This window comes from Fusarium graminearum, chromosome 4 (assembly GCF_000240135.3).
Source record: "Fusarium graminearum PH-1 chromosome 4, whole genome shotgun sequence".
Taxonomy (NCBI): domain Eukaryota; kingdom Fungi; phylum Ascomycota; class Sordariomycetes; order Hypocreales; family Nectriaceae; genus Fusarium; species Fusarium graminearum.
Window position 1 is genome coordinate 6,509,905 of NC_026477.1, and position 15,402 is coordinate 6,525,306.

Genomic DNA, 15,402 nt, shown 5'->3' on the forward strand with positions numbered 1-15,402 from the left:
TTGTAAGAGGTTGTTTCGCCGTATGAGTCGACGACGTGGAGTGAGTGAAGGTAGCGATAACAATGATTTGTCAGGAGAGGTCTTTCTAAGGGCGTCGGGCCGTTGCTTCAACATATCATGCTTCATCCCCACCAAAACAATGCTTTGCTCTGAAAACCCTTGATCAAGGGCGTATCATGTTCTATACATAGGATGGCATATTGATGAAAACGTATTGCCTACTATGCATTCATAATTCCACATTCACGCCCACTGATGTCACTGTATGCACTATGCATGACGTTCAAATTGGTTAAACTTTATTATATAAGGCTAATCGACATATCTCAATATGAAGTGGAAAAGGGTATTGCATTGTCACTCATTGAATTACTAAACAGAGAACAAAATGAATCATGTGGCCATGATGATGGACCGCTACATCCACAAGAGCGTAATCGCTCGTATGTCGCGGTGAGTATTGGGCCATAGTTTATCTTCCTTGAACAAAAATAGAAATAAACCACGGAGCATGATGGTAGATTTCAGAGTGAGTCAAGGGGTTTTTCACATGTCACATAACCAGACTGCTTGATTCCTGATGCCTGATTCCCAGCACATTCGAACATCCGGATCTTTTGAGCGTATTCGTTGCTGCCGACTGCACCCGTGGGTAAGTCGTACAGATCGTTGTATAGGTCAATTAAGCCCCTTTTGCGATTCTATGATACAGTTCCATCTCGTGGGCCCTAACCTCGCGTTCGAGCGGATCGATTATGCTTGCCGGCTTGGACGAAATCCCTTTTCCCATTTCCAATATCTTAGTGGCCACCGGTTTTGGCGTTAGGGTTGCGGGGGTCGTTCTTGAACTCGGCGGCTGTTATGTCTGGTCAATCGTAGTTCTGAATAACTCATTTTATAGGGATCGTACAGTTCATCATGGCGTTCTGGGCGGAGTTGACACCGTAGGCAATGACAACACCTGCATCCGGGTTAATTGCTGTCCAAATCTCATCGATGCATCAATCGAAGTCGGGAGCACGGGGGAAAGCTCGAGGGGAGAGCGGATTCGTCGAGCGAGCTGCGCAATTAGACGTACCGGCGGCGAAGAAAGGCCAGTATGGCTTCACTGTAGGGAAGAGTCAGCGGGACAGATTCGCGATGGCGCAGTCGGGAGAGTCGCAATTGAACGTACAGAAGGGAGCGTTGAACTTCTTGAGGGGTTGAACACCGAGCCAAGACATGATGACGGATTTCGTGGGTATCGCGGGAGGTAGGTTCGGTTTGATGGACTTGGACGTCGGCAACGGGTGCTTTGAGATTGAGATTGCTACAGAACGAGCCTTTTTCCGAACGACAGACCCAGCAAAGCTCCGAGCGGGTTCTGCCGAAGCCGAGCCCGGATGATTTTCTGTGTGCCTCAATTGTGAGGCTTTACATTTTCTAGTTCGAGACCAGCTGAGTCAGAAAATACGTACTCCTGCCAGAGCTGAGGAACAGCAAGCCCAACCGAACCCCGCATTCTTATGGCGCGCTAAGCTTTTACACGTGATGCCCGGTGGAGTGACATCATCAGATAGCTCCTGAAGCTCCAGCTTTAAGAAGGTAGTGTACATACTGCTGAACCTGTACGTCTCGTCCCCTTATTTCTCTCAATTAAATCAGCCTATTCTGTCATTGTTCAGAATCTGTACTCGTCATAAACAAAACAACCAAAAAAAACTCACCCAAAAAGTGCGGGGTGAAGTCAATTATACATTCCTGGGCGTGCAACCGAAAAGCCGTTCCGTCCCTCCAACTCTCGGCCGCCCAATCGTCCACCTGCTACGCCCTCCTTACCTTTACCAGGGCAATCTCAACCCAGAACTGCCTCTGATACCACCTTTGCGCTTAAACGCCTGCCTTCCCGCTTCTGCTGTGCTCTCTGCCCGCACCAAACGACCAGCCTTTGTTTTGGTTGCCACCAATTGTGCCGCATCTGACCTTCTGCTTCCGCTCTACTACTACATACCTCGTCTAAATCCTCGGTGTATTTCCTTGTTTCAGCATCTCCCCCTGTCTCTCACGCACGACTCCAACGTTGATCTCCGACGTTGTTGCTCCCTGAAAGATCGCCCGCATTCTCCCCGCGCCTTGTGTCAGCTTTTGTTAGATACACATTGCGCCTCACCAGCTTAAAAGAGACTTTGCACTTTTACTCCTCAATACCTCTTTGTTACACCTCCAAAAATGTTTAGTCGCCAGTTCGCACGCGCCACTACTGTCACTCCGCGCGCCGGCGTGCGAGCTCTGAGCTCAACTGCTGTCCTTGGCGGTCGCACCCCTTCCATTGGAGATGTCAACCCTACACACGCAGAGGTCGAAAAGTTTAGCAAGAAGCAGAAAGAATTTCGCGAGCACTTGTTAGAAGCACAGAAGAAGCGAGAAGCCAGTTCGTTGCCCTCCCATCCGCAGGCTGCTAACGTTCCGTTCGCCAAGTCGGACGAAGGCTCACAGAATGACCATGTAGGACAAACCGAAGAGGCTAAAGAACCCGAGCCATCCCGCAAGGCAGGCCCCTTGACGAATCTCATCTACGGCACCAAGGAGGGTCGCGAGCTCGATGCCCAGCTTGAAGCAAGCTTCAGTCAGGTCCTTGCTCGTGGCAAATACGTCCACTCAATCGTCCAACACGAAGTCAAGCACGACAAAGTTGACGAATATGTCGAGCTCGTCGGCAAGTGGTATCCCAAGATGGCAAATGCCCCAGAGAACAAGGTGAATCTGGTCGGAAGCTGGAGGACAGAGGTCGGCGATTGCGATACCTTTGGTAAGTACAAGTCAATTTCGTACAGGTTTCCGGTCGCTAACCATGGCAAGTTCATATCTGGGAGTACCAAAAGTACGAGGGTTACCACCAGTCTCGATACAACATGACACACCACCCCGAGTTTTCCGAGTTCGACAGCAAGCTCAAGGGCTTAATTACCAGCAAGAAGATCTCACTCATGCAGGAGTTCTCCTTCTGGCCAACAACGCCTCCACGATCACTGGGTGGCATCTTTGAACTGCGCTCATACACATTGCACCCTGGCAACCTGCTTGAGTGGGAGACACACTGGCGACGAGGACTTAAGGCTCGACGTGAGGTCATGGAAGGTGTTGGTGCCTGGTTTGTTCAGATTGGCGACCTCAACACTGTCCACCACCTATGGCAGTTTGCCAATCTGGAGGAGCGCCGCAACCGCCGCGAGCAGAGCTGGCAGGTTGAGGGATGGAGCGACACTGTCCACAAGACAGTTCCTCTCATCCAGAGCATGAAGTCCAAGATTCTCGTTCCCATGCCTTGGTCTCCTGTCCGATAAAGGCTTGGAAACAGTCCTGTTTGCGATATCTTATATGGGTCTCCGGTTGATGAAGAAGCATGGGTCATTGGACAGGACATAGGTCATGTCCGAGAAGTTTCACTGCATAGTTCGTTTCTTTTGAATTGGTGTTCTTACAGGTTTAGCCAAGGAGTGAGGAAACGTGGATCATGGATTACATGTACAAATGTATTATTTGTTTCTACAAACTCAATGAAACTAGAACCACCTCCAGATTTGAGGGCCAAGAATGTGACAAACCAAAGGCTCATGAATATTACCTGAGTAAAGCGAATCTAAGAAATTATAACCAATAATAGTCGCTTCCACTACAACGCCGGGGTATCCAATCAATTTACATGCAAAGCCGCTCACATGGCCTTTCCCCTCTTTGCTAGGAGTCTACGCTCAGGACCTCTGTGATGTTCCTTCGTGCTTGACCAAGCATGTGACTGAGGTAGTTAAGCTTGGACTGGATGGATATGAGGCTCGGATCTGCACTTTCGACGCGCACCTTTTCCCGGACATAGACTTCCTGAACATCATTGCTATCCACGCCAGCAGCGGACGATCCTGGCTCCGGGGTATGGCGGGCACTGCCCCGCTTCGAGTCACCAACACCGGACCCCTGCGTGTTGTAGCGGAATATGGTGTCCATCTCGTCATGCTCCAAACGACGGACAGTTCCGAATGCTAGACCAAGTTTCGTGCCAAAATGAACAGGGGCATGGACGGGCTCGAGGGCACGTAACCAGAGAATTATGCTGCTTTCTTGTAATCCGAGGTAAAAGCTAAGGTTTGGTCCGATCGAAGGACTAAACTGGTGCGACGGACATGAGCACATCTGCCAAGCAGGATCGGAATCCGTCAAGGGAGGACCTTTGAGGAGAATTGAAGAGTCGTTGATAGAATCGGCGAGAATGCTTAGAGTCGAGGCGAGAGAGCGGGCGTCCTGTGGCCTGGACAAGGTTATGGCTAGTAAGTCGATGGATTGGTTGAGATGGTTATGCAAAGCATCAAGACCCTGTATATGAATGACCTCGTTTTGCGATAGCGATAGCGTCTGTGGGGGTATTGTTCGAAGCTGAAGATGTATTGCCTGCGACCAAAAGGTGTCAGCATAAAACGAGAAGCTGGCGCAGCTTGCGACAGAAGCATGGGGTTCAATGGATGTCCTTACACCTTTGACGATGCGGGTGCCCACGCGCGTCAGTGTCCCCTTGACTTTCTCGTTGCGCGGCGTGCTCATGACAAGTGTACTGCCGGGATCGATGGGCGCGAGGAGCGCATAACAATCCTCAAGGCCATGTTTAAGATCGCGACACAGCTCGAGCGTTTCGTTAACGATCCAATCCAACTCGCGCGCCTTGTCAAAGTAGATCAGCATATCGTCCAGTGTTTCAATTCCTTCGCTTTGCGCAAATCGAGAGGGTTTCGATGTACCTGGCTTTCCGAGGCTTTAAGCCTGAGCTGATCGGGAGAGACGGGAGGCCAGATTGCAATGGACATTGTGAATGGGTGCCTAGCTGGTGAGTCCTGGATATTGAATAGTGTAGGCAGCCATCAAGTTTGTGTTGTATAGTGAGGTGATGTTGAGATATGGACGAGTTGGATTTTGAGGAATGGCCCCGAGGGGACTGAGTCCAGGTGAGCTTTGCGCCTGGAAGTGACGTCTTTCTGTCGCGGGTCGTTACTGCGCTAAGGAGTGAAGGGTGCAGACAGCTGCGCCACATGTGGCGGTGATATAATAACTCCCATTTTGAATCATCTTGGTAGTGAGAAATAAGAGTGATGAAATGGAATGTGTTGTAGATTGCGACAGTACTTCTGAATTGAACTATTTTGAGTCCAAGAACTTATGTTTTGTTGTGTATGTCTTTTAACCTTCCTATAAACCATCGCGGGTAGTGGGGTGAACGTATCTCAAGAAACTTTCACTCATAAGATTTTCTACCCTTCAACTATTGTCAATCATTCATCCCAATCAAACATACCAAAACTTAACCAAACAAATATACAAAAAAACAGCCAGAATCAACGGAGATCTCGAATGCTTGAAACCTAAATTTCTGTGGAGCGCTAGCTTTCAGTGTCCTAAGTTCTGATCAGTACTCATCTGCCTACCACTCGCCTTCAGGCAACCCATACCTCACAACAAATAACACGATGGCTTCAACTGAGGTTAACAATGCGCCTAAGAAGGTCCATGGCACACATACTAAGCTACCGGCCATCTCAAAAGGTATAGGATCTCACAACGTGCTACGGATAACGGCACTAACACTTCTGCAGGCGCCCGTGTCGAAAAGCGCCCCCTAACCAGGCGCCAGGCTCCAGCATCATCCAAATCCCGGATTATCTACGTGTCTTCTAAAACGCCTTTCATGGCAGCCGTAAAGCGCGTCCGCAAGCAGCTCGACGCCTCGCTCAAGAAGACCGACGCGGCACCGAAGCACACGTCGCTGCACGCGCGTGTCGAGGGTCTTAAGCGGACTGCCGGCGGTGCGAGCGATGGTGGTGCGGTGACACTTCTGGGCACCGGAAAAGCAATTGAAAAGACCATTTCCCTTGCAGGCTGGTTTGAGCAGGAGGGGGACTGCGAGGTGGAGATCAAGACGGGCACTGTTGGCACCATAGATGATGTGGTGGCCGAAGGCGACGAGGAGGACGAAAGCCGCCTGAGGAAGCTCAACTGTTTGGAGGTCCTGATTAAGCTCAAGTGAGATAGCTCCGCAGGTAACGGCGATAAGGGATCTAGGTGCACGACAGCATGGGCGTGTCGCATCCGATCTACCAGGTCAGTTACCTTGCATATGCGAACCCTTGCCTTGGTGTTAGCATTGTGCTCTCGCTGACAGCTATTCCGATTCAGTCTCGAGAAGTAAAACACATTCCACGGCGTCCGAGTCGGAAGGCGCGGATACGCAAGTATGATCCACAGGACCAAGGTCAAATCTGACAGTATCGAGATCCGAAAGCTGAGTCGAGTCTGTTGGACGAGTTAGAAGAATCTTTGGAAGGCCGCCGATCCAGATGATCTGGGTTGCCTTTGCGAAACGGTGATTATGAATCAATCAAATCAAAGGCCGTCTTACATATGGTCAAAATCCTAATGGCTGATAGGAGTTGGGCGTGATTGGACGGGAATTGTATCTCGAGTATTTGGCTTAGAATAGCCGCCAGGAAGAAGTGGATGGTGGTTGCTTGTTAATCCATGAAGAAATCCTTGTTCGATTCGGGCATTGTATAAAACTGGGCAGTGAGATTGACTGCTTATATGGGACCAGAATCGAATGTACTCGGAAGTGTTGAATATTATTATAAATCGTGGCGCTAAATATCTGTAGTTTTGAATAGGCAGGTGATCATGATCACTTCACCGTTGTGCCTAAATGGGGAAGAAGAAGAGATGACAAAATCACAAGAACATCTACGCCTCTCAATGCATCGTTCAGTCCTATTCATTCCTTTCCTTTCCACGTGCCGGTCAAAACTTGACGCGGGTGTCAAAAATCCCAACTCCTGTTGCCCTGTGTTGCGCCGAAGGTCCGCTAAGCCCCATATGCAATGCTTTAAGTCTGTCCTTTCTCAACTTCTTTTCGGTTGTGACGGAGATTTTATGTAACACGGTAGGCACTGCGTGTTGTGGTTAGCTACCTATGCTCATGTGGTTTGAGCGATGAGTCAAAGACTTACTCGATAACCAAGTGTTCGCCACGCCAGGCACCACTGGCGACCCATAATCCACAGTTGACAATCTCGGCGTATCGCTTGTCGGACGTCTTGAAAGTCGCGAACATGCGGAAGCCGTAGCGTCGTGGGTCGATATCCTTTGGTGCCTTGGGGCTTAATAGAGTGTCAAGCACGTCTGCGGGTCCTGAGAGGGAACCTCGCGTGCGCATTTCAAGTCTAGTTCACTTAGTCAGTACCCGATCATGATTGGCTCGTCAACGGAGAATGCCTTACAGTGCGGGCTGTTCGTCGCTTGTTTGAATTACAAAGGCACCCTCAACAAGTCTCATGGGTCGAAAACCGCGTGCTTGACCAAGATCATAACCGCCTGCCTATAAACCACACATAACATCCTCCTCAGTCAGCCACGGATTTAATAATAGCGCAGGATGTATCAAATCAGGGGGTTAGAGGAAAAATAAAAACGTACAATGACGCGGCCGTGGCCAAATGATCCGGACCATACTCCGGCTGCAACGGTAGTGATTTCTTTGGTATTGCCTGAATCCACATGAACAGCGTCTTGGTTCAAACGGACTGCAATTCTAAAATCGAAATCGAGAGCTGGCATCGGAAAGGCGAGTCCCGGACAGGGGAAGTGGTTTAGAGAACGTTGACAAGCCTCTTCGACAGTTCTACAACCAACCAAATTACAGTCAGCAATTCATTCGACATCCACTAATAAATTGTGCAATTGCTTGGAAAACTTACTTGCCAGGTCCCTCTCGACATTCGCGCTCAGCCTGGACTCTGTATAAAAGGCCTCCATCATTGAAACAGCCGCTTCCGCTTCCGCTTGATGAGCTCTCGTTACAAAATTGCTGTGCGTGCGTTGCGGGTGTGTGCATTGGTGGTATCCGAGTATCCCACTCGGCGGGTATGTGCTGTGGTGGAAATGCCGATTGTTGTTGGAGAAAGGGACCTGAGTGAGGCATGCATGTTGACTCAGAAACGTCGGTGGGAGCGGTGCTCGTAGGCAGCGAAAAGGATAAAGTCTCGGTTTCGGTGGCCATTTTTGGTAATGTATATGGGTTGTGTATATATAGATGTATGTGGTGTAGTTGGTGTGAGTATCTGTTGGGTCAGACGCACTCAGGCTGTCTTTATGTTGTTATCCGAATAGTAAAAAGTATTGACGTCTTATGATATCATCCAAATATGTCGATCTGTTAATTTCGATAAAATGGAAAATCTCTCGAGTCGCAAAGTAATAAGATTCCGGCTGAGCTGTGACTAGGTATTTATTGATGGGATTTTGATGGCGGGAGGCGGCGACTAATAAATGGCCCCCCAGTCGGCTCTTTCTTGGCTTGGCTTGTGTAAGCGGTTTTGGGATGGAGTCAGTCTTGGTGTCCGTGTCGTCGCAATTCCCGAACCCCGACGGCGAAGCTTATTAAATGAAGTCGACCTTTTTCTTTTTCCTCGTCTGTTGATAATATGTTGATTGTTGATATAATCAGTTCAGATCAGATGAAGCAAATGGATAATCAAAAAAGGAAGTGAGTAGGTATCGGGAGAGGGTTGGGCAGATGGGTAGGGTAAATCAAGGTATTTAAACCACCCGAGCCCGGATAACGAGATCCATTAATCCTACCTCCTACTCCTACTCCTGCTCCTACAGCACAGTACATGTACATATAGCTTTGCTTGGGGGTATAAGGCGCGCGCCCAACGTAACTACATCTCAGCTGCGGTGCAATGGGGTCCAGCAAGGGCGTAGCTGTTCTTGTCATGCTTGCAAATCTTCCGAGGCACTGGGAAGGCCCTAGGCATTGTACAGCACACAGCACAGTGCAGTCCTGTACTTACTTGATAAGCCAGCGGGAAATGTCAGAGTTTCCGGACTGAGGTATGGACCAAAAGCCCAATTACAGATCAATTGTTTGGTTATATCCGCGGCTTTAGAGGGCGCGCCCCGGACGAAAGACATGAAAAGGTGGGTAATCGCCGATCGTGGTGGAGATATGTTAAGAAAACGACCCGACCGCGCGGTAGATTACTCGCTTTGTCGTTAGCACACTAACTGCCTGCCTGCCATGGACTTCAAACTTGGATACTGCTAGTCTTTCCAGATCTTGATTTCAACACTTAATCTGTAATCGGTATCTCTCATGTTCCATCTCGGGTCGGAATCTCCTTTTCTGTCAAGCCTTACAAATGGTGGTGGAAGTCTTTCATCTCACATCAAAGTTTCCATCATTAATCCGCTGGGGCTATACAGGGCTTAAGTCCGCCTGCGAGCGGGGCGTCCTTCACTATTTCTTAGGTCACTATTCGGCTGTCTCGGACAATGTACAACAACCGAGAGCCCGGAGGTGTGGCAAGCTTGACCTGTAGTTTTAGAGGGCATTACTAAACCATTTTGCACTGCAAGAGCTCTAATCAGACGGGTTTAACTGTTCGAAGAATGTCAGCTAAGGCGTATTCCAGCGATTCCTTGAAAGTTGGTTTAAAACAGCCTTCTGTGGTTGTTTGTAAGCCCGCTGCAGCTCTCTTTCCCGCCATGTCGGAGGTGAAAAGTGAGCTGACAAATTAAACGCTGGTTCAACGTTAATTCCACAAACATCAGCTTTTACCCGAAGCGGAATTAAGACTGGACATGATGCATATGCCTCAGTCCCCGTCTGTCATCATGACCTGGCAGACCACTATAGCCCAGTATTAGCATACAATTCAGCCTGTGCGAGATGACTTGGACTCATGATAGACAACAACGCCAGCTCAATGTTTACATCCATCACGCATGATTGACATACAGATCCTCGTGTGTCACAACAGCTCCCTTCGGCACTGCACTTGGTGCGGGGGCCGAGCTGTCATGTTTGGTTGGACTCATCATGATTACTCTGACCCCCCTCCATCAAGGCTGACAGCCATTCATTAAACGATGTAGGTACAATGCATCTTACATACATTCATCTAAATCCTTCAACGATCAACCTACCAAAATCAAAGTTTAAACAGCGCTTCGATTAGACAAGACCACGGACTTTACAGAGTACAGACGAGGAGATGCGACCTGCCATCCACATGATATACCGCAAGCCAGAGGCTACTGATGTATGCCACTCACTGTCAACTAGGGCGCCCTTTCGCTTCGTGATTCCGAATTCCGATACCTCTCCCCGGTAAACTATATTCGTCTAGCGAACTTTCAGCTTATACAGGTGTGGCTTATAGAATATGAATTGATTAGGGGAATACATGCGCCTCCATGAGGCATTTGCTGAAAAAGTATCAGCCTTTTCAGCTTCGTCAGCAAAGTGACCGTCTTTGAAAATGAATGGATTCCAGCTGACAGCTGCTTCTGAAGGATTCGCAATGTTCGTCAGGCGCATGGAATCAAATGAGAGTTCTGGGGCTATTTCGACCTGGCCAGTCACATTTCTCATCATGAATCGTTGGTAAGCACAGCCGTTATACAGAACCAACAGCAACTCTAAATAGATACTTTACCGACTTATCACAAATATCCGTAAAAATATTAGATTAACAATCCTCGTTTCTTACAACAACAACGCTTGGCGATGTTGTCAGCAACAACCAATGCCTTTGAACATAACCCTAGTGCCTCTCAGATACACAGGTAGAAACTATAGATTTCTAGGACCACAAACAATAATCACATACTTTAGATGACGCCTCTCCAACATCCCAGCATCAATCAAATATCGCACATCAACCCATGCTCCTGTACCTGAAAGCTCGCTAAGTGCCGAAATCCCGTCAGTGACGAGGCCAGAAGGCCCGGCACTTAGGACCGAGAAGAGAAGAAGTGTTGCCCGGCGGTGTATTGTTTGTTCAAGTCTCTACGCGAAACACAAACCGAGTCGCGACTTACTGCCATTTTGGCGGCTACACAAGATCTGGTGCACCCATGTCATGCCAGAAGCCAAAATATTCTCTTTTCTCCCATGACGAAAGGGTTTGTTTTCCTCTTAGGGGTTCTAAGTCCAGGATTCCCCCTATTACTCCGCTCTTTATAGACGATCGCGGTCCTTTGATCGCCGACACGCAAGCTGGTATCCATTATTTGCAACAGGCACGTTTCGAGAAGAGCTGTGACAGAAAAGCTCCGCCAATGTTTGGCCTCCAAGCCCCTGTTCTGGGCCTGTTTCGGATACTTCGACGCAACGCTAGAAAAGGCTTGTTCAAATGCTTGTTCTGCTACTTTATTTCCTGACTGGTCGGCTGTCCTTGGTAAAGATTTCGAGATCAGCGAGATGCTTTCGCTTGGTGAGACGAATTGCGATCCAGGAGAGATGCACAGCCTGGGCAAACAGCAGCCTGGGCACCCTGCTGGGTTTTGGAGTGTAATTTGAGCAATCTACAGATATCTTTGAGCGGTAAGCAGAGACATCACATTGCACCATTTTTGTTCCCATGTGCGTCAGTGAGTATCCATCGAGATGTTCATTTGTAGCTTGACTCGAGCCAAATGAGCTGCTGGCGCATTGTCGTTTCAACACATGCTTAGGCTGAGCTTGGTGGATAGAAGAATCTGTAGTTAAATGAATTGGTTGATTGGTTAGTCCGTACTTGTAAACTCCCTTTTCCCTTGGCGATGGAATCTTGTTGACAGGTATTATACCCGTTATAGGATATTAAGTCCGATTAGATTAGTTTAGGCGGTTTAGAGGCGTAGAGATCTGACTTCCTACTGGGCAAGTACGCACTAACTGCGGCTCGTGCGTTGCATCGTTCTAAGAAAAGGGACGGACGGCTCCTTCCACATGCTGACTACCAATTCTCCTTATTACATCAAGTCTACTAAGGATACGGAAGTTCAAGTTGCGGCGGCAGTGCGGCAACTCGCTGATGAGATCAAAGTGTCATCTAGATAGTTTCAGGGGTAGTTCAATATCAAAGATACTTGCTAGTTACGCGCAACAAGGCGGTGCATTCTTGTCACCCTTATTGTGTTTGACCTTGTCCAATGTGCAAGTTTAGCAGTCGTCAGTTCTTTCCTCCTCGACGTTATACATCCTTGGTGATACTAGCCGTGCCTTCCTCAGGTAAGTGTACCCAAAAATAATTGTCCAGTCAGGGTCTCTCCACGTTCCACGTAATTGTATGCGTGGAGGCGAGACCCGAGTTTCCATTCTTCCCTGCTGAGAAGTTCTCAATTAAATTGTTTTCCTCTTGAAATAACCTTCAACATCGCCCTATCTACCTTTACCTTCACCTATCGCATTCGAATACCGCACGAGTCTGGGCTACGGATACTACCTAACACGAGGATAACGGTCTTTCATTTTGACCACTCCGCTTATTGGCCCAATTCAACACCAGCATCTCAGCAGCTCCGCTTTGCGACAGCGCCGTTGGTGAGCTTACTGCGCAGCTGCAGTAGTATATCGAAATAATTGGATTGCGCCGCGACCTCATCTTGTTCAGGGTCCATTCTGCAGTCCTTCCTCAACTTGGAACTTGCTCGCTACCAGGTGCACTGCACTGCATCACAGCACCGAGCGAGGCCACTAATTCCAAGTTCCTGACTGCGCTGTCTATCAAGGCTCCACCCGTCTCCAACTGCGCTACCCCTGCGCATGGGGGACCTATTCTAATTCATCCCTCGCCCGCCTCAATTTGACAGGCAAATTCTCAGAGCACATCTTTTCTGCTTCTCTTCTACGCTGTCGCATAGAATACCTGGCTGCTGCCATTTGCCAGTTCTCTTCTCTTCTCAACACCAGCTCTTGCCTGGCCACGCTCACTTTTTTCTATGCTGTCATAGCCTAGTCCTTTCGTTTCTCGACCTTCGCTTCCTACCCCTGTTCTACATTATCCTGGACACTTCGCTCCTTATCAACGAACTTCTAAAAAAGACAGCAGCTTCGTACATACCTGGCAAGACCACAGTCGATTTCAGGAGCAGTCGTTGCCATGCTCAACTCTCGCCGCGCCATTGTGGCTGCGGTTTTTGTCCTCACTGTCTTCTTCCTCCTGACGAGATCGCACTCCTCGACACCTGTCGTTCCAGCAGCTCAAAATGCTGCCGCCGCCGCCGATACAAGCAAGAACGATGCCCCTGCCTCAAACGAAGCCGTGCCACCACCACCCGAGAAAAAAGAACCAGAGATGGAGGTGAAGGAACGTCGCACGCGGCCTCGCATCGACATGTCGGGGATGACAACCTATGAGAAGCTCGAATACGCCTACCCCTACGATGTTACCTCCAAGTTTCCCGCCTACATCTGGCAGACGTGGAAACAGAGTCCCGATCAGGGCGATTTCCAGTTCAAGGACCACCATGGTTCATGGAGAGAAGAGCACCCTGGTTTCGTTCACGAAGTTGTCACCGACGACGTTGCTGTCAACCTGATTCGCCTTCTTTACGCTACTGTCCCTGAGGTTGTCGAGGCTTACCGAAGCCTACCCATGCCCGTCCTCAAGGCTGACTTCTTCCGCTACCTGATCCTGTTTGCGCGAGGTGGTATCTACTCTGATATTGACACCTATGCCATCCAGAGCTCTGTCAAGTGGCTGCCCGAACAAATCTCTCGTGACACCATCGGACTGGTTATTGGTATCGAGGCAGACCCCGACCGTCCTGATTGGGCTCAATGGTACAGTCGCCGTATCCAGTTCTGCCAGTGGACGATACAGGCCAAGCCTGGCCACCCTGCTCTTCGCGACATCATCAACCGAATCACCAAAAAGACATTGGACGAAAAGCGTAAAGGCACTCTGGAAACGTTTGTTGATCGCAACGTCGTTGAGTTCACGGGCCCCGCTGTATGGACAGATGCCATTATTGACTACTTCAATGATGGACGTTTTTTCGACATGTCGCAAAGCAAAGGAACGATTGATTACAAGAACTTTACCGGCATGGAGACAAGTAAGCGAGTGGGTGATGTAGTTGTGTTGCCCATCACAAGCTTCTCACCTGGAGTGGGACAGATGGGCTCCAAGGAGCCTGACGACCCCATGGCTTATGTCAAGCATGATTTCGAAGGTAAGAAGCATAACTTGTAGCTTCAATTGGATCAATGGAAACTAACAATAAGCAGGAACATGGAAGCCTGAGAGCGAGCGTCATATGGGTGAGCAGAAGCAAGAAGAAGGACAGCAGGCACCCTTGCAGCAGGAGGGACAGCCTCAACAGGGACAGCCTCAACAGGGACAGCCTCAACAGGGACAGCCTCAACAGGGACAGCCTCAACAGGGACAGCCTCAACAGGGACAGCCTCAACAGGGACAGCCTCAACAGGGACAGCCTCAACAGGGACAGCCTCAACAGGGACAGCCTCAACAGGGACAGCCTCAACAGGGACAGCCTCAACAGGGACAGCCTCAACAGCAGCAGCAGCCACCTCCGGCCCAGCAATAACAGCATGATGCGAAACCCAAGCACAACACATGATACCTAATGTTTTGGTAACGACTTTGAAGATTTACTTCGCCGACCTGTATATTTGAGCTTCTTCTCTATACTCTTTTCTAATGACACGATTTGTGTCCGTCTGATTCTGGGGCTGGTTTCCGCATAAGTGGGTGAAGCTGAGGTCCGCTGTACTCTGGCAGTTGCATTATGATGGAAAATATGTAAAAGTTTGGCGGGAAACGGTACTAGACTGTTTTTTTTCTTTCGTGAAAGGCATCGCATGGAAGTCATCGTTCCTTTCTTTTCCCTTCTGGTATAGACTTGCTTGGACCTTTATATGATAGCGGTGCCTACCTTGTGGGCCTAGTGATAGTGTGCAAAGGGAGGAAAGGCTCCCGGCACTCATAATTGAGACATGAAGGCACAATTGTATCGCGGGAATGTTGTTCAGTGCAATATAATAACCTCTGTGAAGAGGTTACGATGTTGGTCGGTGAGAGCCGTGACCATATGAGAAGGGAGTTCGACAGCCAATGAATCTTGATAGTCGCCGTGATCGGCCATTGATTCAGCGATTACAACAATCGGTCTAAGTTATAGCCGAATTGAATTCCGCGGTTTCGAAGCTGTGGACTAACCAACTCAAAGTATTATCTATGAATTGAGTTTACTTTGTATCAAAAACACGGCATTCAAGGACATTCAAGCCGCCCCCGCATTTCCCCAGGTTCTCCTTCATCACTCACAGCTACGATTGGTTCAAGGCCAGATCGCTGAGGGGGGTTTCGGCCTGTCCTCCCGCTGCCGCTGCCGCTGCCGCTGTGGAGAGGGAGAGAACAGCTAAACACTTGTTCACTGTGAGGAGCAGTTTAACCAAGAGGGAAAGCTCGTGGCGATGATAGCCGAGGATACTTGTTCATTTATGAGATTATATCTTGGTTATGTTTCCAGCGTAAGCCTCACTTTTTTATCTTGGTCTCCTCTCGTGATACGTTCCACTTACAACACCAGAGGCTC

The 15,402-nt window shown here is 49.1% G+C and overlaps 9 protein-coding genes across 9 annotated transcripts; 3 read left to right on the forward strand and 6 right to left on the reverse strand.

The window, feature by feature from the left end:
• Window positions 1-615: 615 nt before the first annotated feature.
• FGSG_09430 (uncharacterized protein) lies at window positions 616-1,284 on the reverse strand. The gene is made up of 4 exons (XM_011330005.1): window positions 1,175-1,284; window positions 1,079-1,108; window positions 911-961; window positions 616-856 (listed from the first exon to the last, which is right to left on the reverse strand). The coding sequence occupies exons 1-4, from the start codon at window positions 1,221-1,223 to the stop codon at window positions 801-803; spliced, it is 186 nt and encodes a 61-aa protein (XP_011328307.1). The 5' UTR covers window positions 1,224-1,284; the 3' UTR covers window positions 616-800.
• Window positions 1,285-2,094: 810 nt separating this feature from the next.
• FGSG_09429 (uncharacterized protein) lies at window positions 2,095-3,557 on the forward strand. The gene is made up of 2 exons (XM_011330006.1): window positions 2,095-2,788; window positions 2,839-3,557. The coding sequence occupies exons 1-2, from the start codon at window positions 2,209-2,211 to the stop codon at window positions 3,321-3,323; spliced, it is 1,065 nt and encodes a 354-aa protein (XP_011328308.1). The 5' UTR covers window positions 2,095-2,208; the 3' UTR covers window positions 3,324-3,557.
• A 160-nt stretch (window positions 3,558-3,717) lies between these two features.
• On the reverse strand, window positions 3,718-4,943 carry FGSG_09428 (uncharacterized protein; the record flags this gene model as incomplete). The annotated part of the gene is made up of 2 exons (XM_011330007.1): window positions 4,504-4,943; window positions 3,718-4,422 (listed from the first exon to the last, which is right to left on the reverse strand). Exons 1-2 carry the CDS (start codon window positions 4,708-4,710, stop codon window positions 3,718-3,720), a joined length of 912 nt encoding a protein of 303 aa, XP_011328309.1. The 5' UTR covers window positions 4,711-4,943.
• A 365-nt stretch (window positions 4,944-5,308) lies between these two features.
• FGSG_09427 (uncharacterized protein) lies at window positions 5,309-6,537 on the forward strand. The gene is made up of 3 exons (XM_011330008.1): window positions 5,309-5,565; window positions 5,616-6,120; window positions 6,196-6,537. Exons 1-2 carry the CDS (start codon window positions 5,490-5,492, stop codon window positions 6,044-6,046), a joined length of 507 nt encoding a protein of 168 aa, XP_011328310.1. The 5' UTR covers window positions 5,309-5,489; the 3' UTR covers window positions 6,047-6,120; window positions 6,196-6,537.
• Window positions 6,538-6,940: 403 nt separating this feature from the next.
• On the reverse strand, window positions 6,941-7,225 carry FGSG_13579 (uncharacterized protein; the record flags this gene model as incomplete). Its single annotated transcript, XM_011330009.1, has 2 exons — window positions 6,941-6,959; window positions 7,020-7,225. The coding sequence occupies 2 exons, from the start codon at window positions 7,223-7,225 to the stop codon at window positions 6,941-6,943; spliced, it is 225 nt and encodes a 74-aa protein (XP_011328311.1).
• Window positions 7,226-7,658: 433 nt separating this feature from the next.
• FGSG_13578 (uncharacterized protein) lies at window positions 7,659-7,827 on the reverse strand (the record flags this gene model as incomplete). The annotated part of the gene is made up of 2 exons (XM_011330010.1): window positions 7,659-7,690; window positions 7,767-7,827. The coding sequence occupies 2 exons, from the start codon at window positions 7,825-7,827 to the stop codon at window positions 7,659-7,661; spliced, it is 93 nt and encodes a 30-aa protein (XP_011328312.1).
• A 715-nt stretch (window positions 7,828-8,542) lies between these two features.
• Window positions 8,543-8,985, reverse strand: FGSG_13577 (uncharacterized protein; the record flags this gene model as incomplete). Its single annotated transcript, XM_011330011.1, has 2 exons — window positions 8,543-8,820; window positions 8,865-8,985. The coding sequence occupies 2 exons, from the start codon at window positions 8,983-8,985 to the stop codon at window positions 8,543-8,545; spliced, it is 399 nt and encodes a 132-aa protein (XP_011328313.1).
• A 1,213-nt stretch (window positions 8,986-10,198) lies between these two features.
• On the reverse strand, window positions 10,199-10,902 carry FGSG_13576 (uncharacterized protein; the record flags this gene model as incomplete). Its single annotated transcript, XM_011330012.1, has 3 exons — window positions 10,199-10,505; window positions 10,686-10,864; window positions 10,897-10,902. The coding sequence occupies 3 exons, from the start codon at window positions 10,900-10,902 to the stop codon at window positions 10,199-10,201; spliced, it is 492 nt and encodes a 163-aa protein (XP_011328314.1).
• Window positions 10,903-12,941: 2,039 nt separating this feature from the next.
• FGSG_09425 (uncharacterized protein) lies at window positions 12,942-14,391 on the forward strand (the record flags this gene model as incomplete). Its single annotated transcript, XM_011330013.1, has 3 exons — window positions 12,942-13,899; window positions 13,954-14,016; window positions 14,072-14,391. The coding sequence occupies 3 exons, from the start codon at window positions 12,942-12,944 to the stop codon at window positions 14,389-14,391; spliced, it is 1,341 nt and encodes a 446-aa protein (XP_011328315.1).
• Window positions 14,392-15,402: the final 1,011 nt, after the last annotated feature.